Genomic DNA, 11,583 nt, shown 5'->3' with positions numbered 1-11,583 from the left:
TGTCCCCTAGCCTCCCTTGTACTAGCACATTCCCCACCAGGTCATCCCCAGAGGCTAACACCAGATCCAGTATGGCGTTTCCCCTAGTGGGGATGAGTACCTCCTGCACAAGGTGTAGGTCCTGTATGCACGTCAGGAACCTTCGTGAGTGGCTAGACCTGGCTGACTGCTCCTCCCAGTTGATGTCAGGGTAATTCATATCACCCATGACCACAACATCCTTTGCATGCACGGCCTCCCCCAGCTGCCTGGAGAATTCCAGATCCAGCTCTTCCTCCTGATGTGGTGGCCTGTAGTAAACCCCTACCACCAGATCCCTCTCCCCCCGCCCTCCTTGGAGCTTGACCCACAAGGGTCTCAGTTAAGCCTTCCTCTGTTCCCATTTGGAAAGTAGAACTGGTATACTGTTCCCTAACATAGAGCGCAACCCCCCACCTTTTTCCCCCCTTCCTATCTCTTCTAAACAACCTATAGCCCTCTATGTCTACTGCCCAGTCAAAAGTTTCATCCCATGAACCAGAACATTTCTTTCAAGTCCACAGAAAAGAATATTTCAGTAACCAGTGCTTTAGATGATGATAACCTGGACAAAAGTTTTAATTATTAGGAAAAGCCATATCTTAGAAAATGTATGAGAAACAGTCTGCAAGATTTGAATATAACCTGTATGTGAGAAACTACAAGGAAGTCTGAGACAAAGATGAGCAGGTCCAGTTTATAGAACCAAGTGGTAGACTGAAGATGGTGTTTTGTTCTCAGTGATCAATAAAGGAAGTGATATGGAGGATCTGGAAAGAAAAATAAAGAGCTCTACTTTAGTGCTCTTGAGTTTGAGTTGACAGCTAGACATCTATGTAGAGGTGTGAGAGAGAGTGGGCAACAGTTTAGACAGGTGTAGACCATACGTAGATTTGTGAGTCATTAGCATAAAAACACCAATTGAATTTAGGTTTTCACATGAGAAAATGTAAGAGATTAGATATATGGAGATAAAATGGGACTGAGAATAATGCCCTGTTGATCCCCCCAAAAAGTTGAAAGAGGGATGGGAGGGATCTTATGAATTACATGCAGAAGGAATGATTAGAGAAGTAAGAGGAGAACCAGGAGAAAAGAGAGATATGGAAGCTACAAGTTCAACACCAGAGACAAGAAGAGCATGGTCAATTGTGTTGAAGGTGGCTGTCAAGTCAAGAAGAATGAGAGTGGAGTATGAGTTCTGAAATATGACTAAGAAGGGGACCACTGGATTTAAGCAAGAACTGCTTCAGTGGAGGGACAGACAGTAAACTGGAGAGAGCCTGGGATGGAACTGGAGGAAAGGAACTCCAAAAATCAACTGTAGACAGTATCAAGGAGATATATTATAGACTATAGACACGGAGTATAGAGGTGAAAGGGAGATGGGACATGAAGTAGTAGTTGGCAAGGGCAATGGTAGTGGATGGGTCAATGTTGACCTGGGAGCGTGTGGGCAGTGGAGTCCCCCAGGGCTCGGTCCTTGGGCCGGTGCTGTTCAACATCTTCATTAGCGACCTGGACGAGGGTGTGAAGAGCACTGATGACACCAAGCTGTGGGGTAAAGTGAATACACCGACAGGCAGGGACCGCATCCAGGCAGACCTGGATAGGTTAGAGAAGTGGGCGGATCTGAACAGGATGCGGTTCAACAAGGACAAGTGCAGGGTGCTGCACCTGGGGAGAGGGAACCAGCATTATGGTTATAGGTTAGGGGCTGACCCTCTCAGCAGCACAGAGGCAGAGAGGGATCTTGGAGTCAGGATTGACTCCAGGATGAATATGAGTCGCCAATGCGATGAAGCAATAGGCAGAGCCAACCGCACCCTGTCATGCATCAACAGGGGCATCACTAACAGGTCCAGAGAGGTCTTGCTCCCCCTCTATGCGGCGCTGGTCAGGCCGCAGCTGGAGTACTGTGTCCAGTTCTGGGCGCCGCACTTCAAGAAGGACATGGAGAACCTGGAGAGGGTCCAGAGGAGGCCACTCGTATGGTTGAGGGCCTCCGTGGCCAGCCCTATGAGGAGAGGCTGAGGGACCTGAATCTCTTCAGTCTCCAGAAGAGGAGACTGAGGGGGGATCTTGTGGCTGCCTACAACCTTATCAGGGGCCACCAGCAGAGACTTGGGGAAAGTCTGTTCACCAGGGCCCCCCTTGGAGTCACCAGGAACAATGGCCACAAGCTGAGGGAGGATAGGTTTAGGTTAGATATTAGGAAGAACTACTTCACTGTAAGGGTGGCCAGAGCCTGGAATAGGCTTCCCAGAGAGGTGGTGCTCTCACCTTCCCTGGAGATCTTCAAGGGGAGACTGGACAGGCACCTGGCTGGGGTCTTATGACCCCTGCCACCCCGAGTGCTCCTTCCTGCCCATGGCAGGGGTTCGGACTAGATGATCTGTCTAGGTCCCTTCCGATTCTATGATTCCATGATATCCACTCAAAATGCTGCTGCAAAGATCATTTTCCTAGTCTACTACTTTGACTCATTGTTTGCCTGTTTCCATGGTCCCTCACAGCCAATTGTAGAATCAGAGAAAAATAGGGTTGGGTGGGATCTCAGAAGGGCATTTAAGTCTAGTCTCCTGTTAAGGGCACAATCACCCCTGTCTAAACCATCCCAGCCAAGTATCTGTTTAATCTGAATTTAAGGACTTCCAATGATGGAAATTCCACAGCCTCCCTAGGTAATCTGTTGCCAATGTTTAACACCCTTCATACTCCGAAAGTTCTTTCTAATATCAAGTCTAAATGTTGTTGTTGTGCCCCCTGTGGACACAGGGAATAGTTGATCATGATCTTCAATATAACAACTCTTTTTGCATTTGAAGATCATGATCAATAGCCTTTCAGACTAAATAATCCCAGTTCTTTGAAGCTCTCCACATATGTCAAGTCTTCCAGAGCTGTAATAATGTTTGCTGCTTTCCTCCAGGCTCTTTCCAATCTGCTCATGTATGCAAAGTATAGTAGCCCAAGCTGGACACAGTCCTCCCAGTAAAGGTTTCACTTGTACAGAATAGGGTGGGAGAATTACTTCTCCTTATCAGTGTCTCTCAGTACTGAAATGCTGACTCCTATCTTCTGTTGGTCCATGGTGGCAATCTCCATTGCCCATTTCAAATAATCCCGTTTGTGCTTTTTACCAAGCTATCCCTGATGCTTGGGGAGAAGAAAGCATATTCTAAGTTTCATTATCCTTATTCCAATTCCTTCTTTGTTCTAATGGCTGCTCCAACACACTTGAGCATCTGGCTTTTGGTGCACCTATACCAACCAATATCATCTCACTATTTTCTAGTATTCCTCTGTCTGTCTCTGTACATCTTATACTTGTATATTACTTATATCCTATGCAACTTACTTATACTTAAATAGTAAGATCATTGGGACAAGAATTGTCTTGTTCTGTTTGTATAACTCCAAGCACAATAAGTTTCTGGTCCATGACTAGGGTTCCTAGATTGTATGTTAATAAAAATAATAAAGTAACAAAGGCATTATACTGATATCTACTCCTATTGTATATTAACCAACATGAACTTGCAGAAGGGACTATTTCGAAAGTAAGTGATTACAAAAGTCTTTACAAGTTCTCTTCTTTCAAAATAATTTATTGCAAAATGCATCTATTTTCTGACTTGCTTGGAAACAGTTGAGAAAACAGACAGAAGATTCCAAAATGGATGGCAATCTTGTGCCATATTGCAAAATTATGGCTTCAAGTTTAAAAAAAAGCAAAGAAAAAAAAGACAACAATAATTACTTAGGCTGGCATGTTTCGGCTTGGAAAAGAAATACATCTTCTAAAACCATACAGTAAATGTTTTACAAAATGATTGTACATGTATTCATGTACAAAGCAAAATATTCATGTACTCAGTATTCCACAAAAGACTCCCTTTTACTTGGAGAGAACTTAAGTGTTTTAGCACTCTAATAAGACGTTATCAAATGCTGCCATTAAGGACATATACTTAAAAATAGGGTCTATTTGAATAAAGATTGGAAATAAGGGGATGGACCTGCATAGACACCTTAGATAATTCTGTAAACAGGGAAGGGGGTGAGCAGGGAGGATTCTTGCCAGTTTTAATATTTTAAAGTCGCCCAGACCTACAGACTAAAGTGTGAAAGGAGGAGAGAAATATTTATCTGTGTCCTTCAGACTAAGTAATCAAATGCCTGAAGAACCCATCTGCTTGATGCTACATAAAATAAACTAGCAAAACGTGATGAGTAATAGAAGGAAATACAAAATAATATATAGTCTCCGCAGATCAGACAAGAATAAAACCAAGGCTCTGTAACCATATCTGCTCTCACACAAAGAAACATTCTTTTGCCAGAAGAGAGAAAAGGAATCTAGCCAAAACTCATAGTTAGCAATAAGACATATTGATTTGCTTAGTCCAATAAGCCAAATATACCTGTATTAGCTCACAGAAGCAAACTCACTTGGTTTCAATTTAACTAAAAATGCTCATGCTGGACCTAATTGTAACATGACTTTGGAAAAACAGACTGAAGATCTGATCCTGAAAAATCTTAGGCACACAATTAACTTTGTGAATGAAGAGGTTCTCAAGGACTACTCAAGTACACATTTTAGCAGGTGCTTAATAACTTGCAAGACTGAACTCAGAATCATCTTTTCCATTTTAAATTTAAACCAATTCAATTTTCATCTGCTATTACACAAAAAAACCCCACATTTTAAGCAACTTCCAGTGGTTGTCAGGCTTCTTGTACAATAAGATCCTTTCTTGCTAATATTCCAATTTCTTGTGTTCCAGATGATTAAGAACTTTGTGTTTGTATACAATGAAGAGGACTACAACAATAGAGGAACAAACCAGAGCTGCAGTTAAGTGACCTGTGTAAATACTGATGATAGGATAATGTAAATACTGATGACAGGCCTATATTATATCTTTTTCCTCAGTCTTTGTAAACAGATGTTCCAAGTGCATAACATCTTCTGAATGGCTATTAATATAAAAAAAAAAACCTAATAACATTTTTAAATAGAATTGTTTTTTTAATTTCACTTAAGCCTTCCTACACCATAAAGGCAAATTATTATTTAAGGAAATTTAGAACATGAATATTTCACTAAAAATGTATTAATATTATCTTATACAAATATGGCCATTATTTGTTTTGCCTTGTATTTTAATATTTTGTTCAAGATGACAAAGATTAGCTTTTCATTCCAAATTGTTCCATTTGTATTGTTTCTATTTTGGCTTGCTCTCTTCTTTAATTCACAAAGCACTAAATTAAGTTTCTGGTGGGATGACCAAATTCTTTTAGGTAAAGTCATGGCTGAATCACAGATTTGTACCAAACTCAAAGTTAGACCAGAATTATGTTTTGGAAATACAAAATAATTCCGATTTTTAAAAAATATTAATCTCCTATTTTTATTGCTGGCCAAGGCAGCAATTCATCAGAAAGCAGATTATTCAAATCATCCTTTTTAAGAATGCTACCAAAGTAAACTGGACAATCCAGAATCAGCTGTTCCACGACACAACTCCTTGGGTGAAATCCTGGCCATATTGAAGTCAGTGGGAGGTCATTCACTGACTTCTAGAGGAGCAGAATTTAACCCTAGATATTTCTTGCCTGGCTAAATTCTGGCAGTGTGCAAAATCTACCAGACACTTGTTAATTAACAAACACTATCAACTCTGTCCTTGCCCCAAAGATTGCAAAGTAGTTTACAAACATTAATTAGATGTTACTATATCTTTGTGCAATATGTAGGTACGATTATATTCATTTTACAGACTGAGGAGGTGGAAGTGCAAAAAAAAAATAAATGATTTGGTCAAAGTTACAAGAAAGTCAGTGGCAAAACTGGGAGCAAACCCCCAAACTGCTGATGCTCCCTTCCCCAATTTCTGCAAGATTTCTGTCATCTGGCAAAGTTCTACATGGTCATTTTTCCAAATTAGCTCATGTTTGCCTGTAACTGCTTTGCAAAACATGGTACAGAATTTCAATAATTATTTTTCAAGAAATGAGACTTGTTTTACCCTTCCAGAATAGACTATGTGGGAGATGTAAAAAGAAGCAAACACTTACATTCCAAATGAAAAGTCTCAAACTGTAGGATAACAAATGACTGTGGGCTCACATCAATGATGTAATTGCAATTCAAGTTGTTGTCATACTGGCTGGGGTAGTTGGGAGAAACAATGCGACCTGTAAGGCCAGTGAAATTTACTCCACACCCTGGAAATAGACACAAGCAAGCAAATGCAGGGTTAGACTGAGTGACAAAATTCATGTTTTGTTTGTTTTAAGATGGACAAAATAGGAAACTGGGGGGAAAATGGATGCAAGGGCCTTTTCCCTCTAAAATAAATCCCTGACAAGGCAAGAGGGAATAGAAGTACTTACATTCAGCAACAGTAGTCCCTAGATGGGTGTAATAGTAATTTCTATGGCAAACATGAGACACACATTCTAGGATTTTCAAGGGAGTATAAGGGAGTTAGGCACTCATATCTACTTGAATTTCAGTGAGAAATGAGCACCCGAATGCCTCTGAAAATCCATTCTTAGCTTAAAACAGTACACATGTTGCATTATGCCTTACAGCAAGATTGTATGGGTACTTGTACATGTGATGATATCATGACGTACCCATGATGAAAACTTCCCTTTGTGTGGCTTAATGGCATCACACATTACACGTACGCAAATTCTGTGGTTTTAACTGAGTTTGACTTGTTGTAAACTAAACTACATTAGGATGTAGTTCAGTTTGCGGTGTTGCAACTTGGAACATTGCAGCCATTAGTCAGCTTGCCCCCTGGCTGCAGAAGTGGCAGGCAGGCTCCACAGAAAAAACAGATCAGGCCTCTCACTGCTTCTGCCTTCAGCAGGCTCCTGTGGCCATCACGGCACCTGAGGCCACCTGGGAATAGGCAGGTTTGCCCCTGGGACAGTGCAGGGAGGTGGCAGGAGGAGCTTGCTGAAGGCAGAAGTGGCGAGGATTCTGATCCTTTTTTTCTGCAAAGCCTGCCTACTTCTCTCACAGATGGGAGGAAAGCTGACAGATTAATGGCACAGAATAAGACCCCTGGCCGTGGGAGAGGTGGGCAGGCTCCACTGGGGAAATAAAAAAAAAGAAAAAGGGATTGGGCCCCTCACCGCTTCTGCCTTCAGCTGGCACCTGTGGCCACCAGGACAATAACAAATATACCAGGGGCGGGCAATTATTTTGGGCGGAGGGCTGCTTACTGAGTTTTGGCAAGCCATCAAGGGCCGCATGACAGGCAGCTGGGGCAGATAACTATTAATTTTCTAAATTTTTTAGGTGCCCCATAGGCCAGATAGAATGGCCTGGTAAGTCACATCTGGCCCCCGGGCTGCATTTTGCCCACCCCTGATATATACAGTGATGGAAAAATCAAACCCGCTGTTTCAATTAAAAACTCACTGTTTCAATTGAGGGAGCATAGACTGCAATCCTAAGGACTAAAACCCTGTCACATATACAAGTGCCCTATATGGTCAAATGTAGACACTGGGTGCATCTACACATGCAATTAAGGCTGCTGAATAAACTGTGGCACAGTTCACGCTGGAGTTTATTGCTCCCAGGCACTGTGCTTGCACATGTATTTGGGACTGCAGCACATTGAGCCAGTGCAGAACAGTCCCAGCTGGCAGAGGACTCAGTGAAGCTGGCTCAGCAAACTGTTCCGTGGAGGGGCTGGCAGGGGAATGAGGGTGCTTCAGTGTGGGGCTAGCCAGCAGGTAGCCCCCCGCACTGAGGCACCCTCATGCCCCAGCTAGCTGCATCAGTATCTGCACATGCATTGTGGCAGAGTAAATAACTGTGCCATAGGTTAGAACTTGTGTCTGGCAGTACTATCCTATGATGGAGTTAATTAGTTTATTCTGACCTAATAGCACCACACGTGTAGATGGCAACATTTTACTGTGTAGCCAATTAGTCAACTCCGCAGTAAACTTCTCAGATGCGCGCACTGCCTCCTTGTTATTTGCCAGAACATTATCCAACACAATGAGACACTGATCCTTCACAGATAAGGGACTGGTAAGGTTTAGAATTAAATATTTCTAAAGCATATAGTGCTGTTGCTTATTTTAAAGGAGTAGGTGTCACTAATAATTTATTTGGGCCCCATGACCTTGCTTCTCTAAAGACTTTTTCTGGCTGTGAGCATGTTAAAATTCACTGACTTAAAGTGCATAACTGCAACCTCTTTGATACAAATTCACATGAATGCATGGGTGCCACATTATGAAATATGCATACAACATGGTAACATGAATGCCATTGCCTTCTCTTATGGTTTTGCTATTGACTCCAGGAGAAGAAGAATCTAGCCCTGTGTCAGATGAATGACAATAACTGCACCACAAAGTCATTGATAGATATCAGTGTCAGTTAGATTTTGTAAAATCTACTGCGATTAAGGATTTCTATGTGCTTGGTAAGTGTTATTTTAAGAGCCTTAATATGCATTTTCCTGCTATTCTTAATCTGACTGCGGGGAAGGGAAACTGGATTTGCTTTGGCAGCACACTAAAAAATATTTTTGTCAAGACAATAACGTTTGTGTGTTCAGTGGGCCTTAACCTCCCTGAAATAAGGGAATAGAGAGGACATGTGAAAATGGCCACTCGTGAGCCAGTGTGAAATAAGGCAAAACAAAAGATGAGTCAGTTGTTGAAAGAATTCAGTTAAGTCTGTCAAAAGCAATTCAGACACAGAGCATTGAATACATTACCAAGAGAGCAGCAAGAGCAATTCTGTACTTAGAAAAAGAAGTTAAACATATTTTGCAGAAGATAATAAAGACAGGTTAAACTGTCAAATGCAGAAAGGATACTTTTTTCATTCCTTGAGAATTCTAGAGCCCTCTCTTCCAAACAGTTTTGTTAAAAAGAAATGAATACTTCAGAACCAAGGTCTTCCTTTTTTACCACAAAACAACAAACTAAAGCCATCATTGGTGCCCTAATTCAACATGGTTCTTTAGCATCCGCCAAATTCAAGCATTTAGTACTTCCACTGAGTTCAGTAAGACTACCCAGGGCCTTAAGGTTTGGCACATGCTTGAGAGTCATGTTGAACTGAGGTCCAAAGATGGCAGCCAGTTAAGATGGCTGTTTGCTGTTAATCTAAAGAGGTCTCTGCTATATTTCACTTTAATGTCACTTACTGCTTATGAAAGATGCAGAGAAACCATGCCCAGGAGCGTCTTGAGATTGAAACACTGTAGTTATAACATTGCTAGGAGCAATAACAGAGCCAGGAGCTGAACTTCCACATCCTGTGGCTAGCAAAGATGCTTCCTCTTCATTATTTCCTCTCCACACCTGACAGACCCAAAATGGAAATAATTTAGTATTTTTAAATGCAGTCAATGTAATAATTACATTTGCAACAGTTCCCCAAGGAAAATTAGTTCCCCAAAAAGTACCAAAAATGATAAGGATGGAAGTGAATTCAGCTGAGATGTATTAATTCTTACCCCTATTTTATTTCTGTGCATTGAGCTATAAATATATGCAAACCAAATGTACTGGTATTCATTTTAAGGTTAGTTTAAGTCTCAGTTCAGGAAACTGCATATATGTTTAATGTTAAGCTGGTACTTAACTCCAACCTTATTCAGACAGGAACCTAAATATTTGCTTAACTTTAAGCACATACTTAAATCCCATTTAAGTAAATGAAATTTTAACATAAGCTTGGAGCTAAACAAATAGGTAAATCCTTGAAGTCATGCAGATGATTAAGTTCATTCTTAAATCAGGACTTTTACTCAAAGATATTAACCAAATGTTGTTTGCTTCAGGTTTCAAAAACTATATGGTGAAGTAAGAAGATTTTATTTTTAATTGTCTAATATTTTCCAATCAATGTGTTTGCTTACCACTTTTCTAAGCAAAATATAAGGAAAATGAATAATACTCTATTAAAATCTGTTTTACAAGCTAAAACAGTGTCAAGATAAAACAAATACAGAACAGCCCTATAAAACTGTAATGGTTATTCAAACAGCTGGCTTAGAAGACAGGTAGCTAGGTACTAGGGCTGTGCGAAGCTTTAGTCCCTGATTCGATTCGGAGATTCAGCCTGATTCGGTGGCTAAATCTCCGAATCCAAATTGAATCAGGAGACCCTTTAATCTCTCTGAATCGAATTGGAACCCTCTGAATCGATTTGGAAAGATTCTGTGATTGGACATTGACACAGTTTTACATGTTTTTTCTAACATAACTTAAGGTTCCAGGCGGCTCGTGAATGCTGCAATGCTGGGGCAGATGAAGCGTACTACAGAAGCACGGGGAACTCCCCAGCACGCTCGGCAGCAGACCCAGAAATGGACCAGAAGCACTTCCTGTCCACTTACGGGTCCACCAGGGAGCAACTGGTGCCTCCTGGGTATGGATTGCTGAGCCAGGGGGACACAGGGGAGGGGCCCAGCGTGCTGAATGTACTTCTGGTCCACTGTGGACCAGAATGATGCTCCATCCGCCCCAGCATTGTAGTGTTCGCTAGCTGCACTGGTACCTTGAGGTTTGTAGAAAAAACATTTAAAGCTGTGTCTAAGACTGAATTGCTGATTCTCTAAACCAGCATCAAATCTTCAGATTTGGATTTGGCAGAATCGAATAACGGGCAGTGATCTGAATCAACTAATCGAATCACTGTCCCTGATTCGGCCTTAATTTGAATTGAATACAGCCTATTTCACACTCCCCTACTAGGTACTGCCTGATCCCAGCAATATGTTGGCGTGTGTAATTTTACTTATGTGTATAGATGTCTGCTGTATGGGATCCTTAAGTGATTAGTATAAGTAATGCACATTCTGGCCAAACATTTCAAAAGCTTGTCCCTAGTGATTTTGAGTTCTTCAGTTTTGGGTGTCTAGCTTGGGCCACAGTGAAGGGCTATTTTTTTGATAATTATACAGATCTTCAGGATTGGTGAATGGATTTAAATGAATTTAAATGGCTTTTCCCATTGTATATTTTTTTTGTTTTTTTGTAAAGGAAGGTTTCATATTTTATAGATTACATAGACATTACGGCTGGAAGGGACTTCAGAAGATCATTGAGTCCAGCCCCCTGCTCCATGGGCAGGAAGTCAGCTGGCGTCATAGGATCCCAGCAAGATAATCATCCAAATTTCTCTTGAAAGCGTTCAATGTGGGTGCTTGAACCACCTCTGATGGCAGGCTATGTCAGACCACGGCAGCTCAGACAGTGAAGAAATTCTTCCTTATATCCAGCCTGAAATGGTCTTGCAGTAGTTTATAACCATTCAACCTTGTCATCCCTTGGGGCACTCTGGTGAACACATAGAATCATAAGTCAGAAGGGACCTAGACAAATCATCTAGTCTGACCCCCTCCCATGGGCAGGAAGGAGCACTCGGGGTGGCAGGGGTCATAAGACCCCAGCTAGGTGCCTGTCCAGTCTCCTCATAAAGATCTCCAGGGAAGGTGAGAGCAGCACCTCTCTCAGCAGCCTATTCCAGGCTCTGGCCACCCTTACCGTGAAGTA

The 11,583-nt window shown here is 41.6% G+C and overlaps 1 protein-coding gene across 1 annotated transcript in view; it reads right to left on the bottom strand.

The window, feature by feature from the left end:
• Nucleotides 1-11,583, bottom strand: part of CUBN (cubilin) — a 321,538-nt gene that overhangs the window by 43,440 nt on the left and 266,515 nt on the right. The window contains exons 55-56 of the mRNA XM_019508344.1: nucleotides 9,228-9,384; nucleotides 6,109-6,258 (exon numbers count right to left, since the gene is read on the bottom strand). Of these exons, the coding sequence (XP_019363889.1) occupies nucleotides 6,109-6,258; nucleotides 9,228-9,384 (307 nt within the window). The remainder of the gene's footprint in view (nucleotides 1-6,108; nucleotides 6,259-9,227; nucleotides 9,385-11,583) is intronic.

Source organism: Gavialis gangeticus, unplaced genomic scaffold (assembly GCF_001723915.1).
Source record: "Gavialis gangeticus isolate Ggan-Ray unplaced genomic scaffold, GavGan_comp1, whole genome shotgun sequence".
Classification (NCBI taxonomy): Eukaryota; Metazoa; Chordata; order Crocodylia; family Gavialidae; genus Gavialis; species Gavialis gangeticus.
Note: the sequence above shows the minus strand (reverse complement) of the source record. Positions and strands in the feature narration are given on the sequence as shown.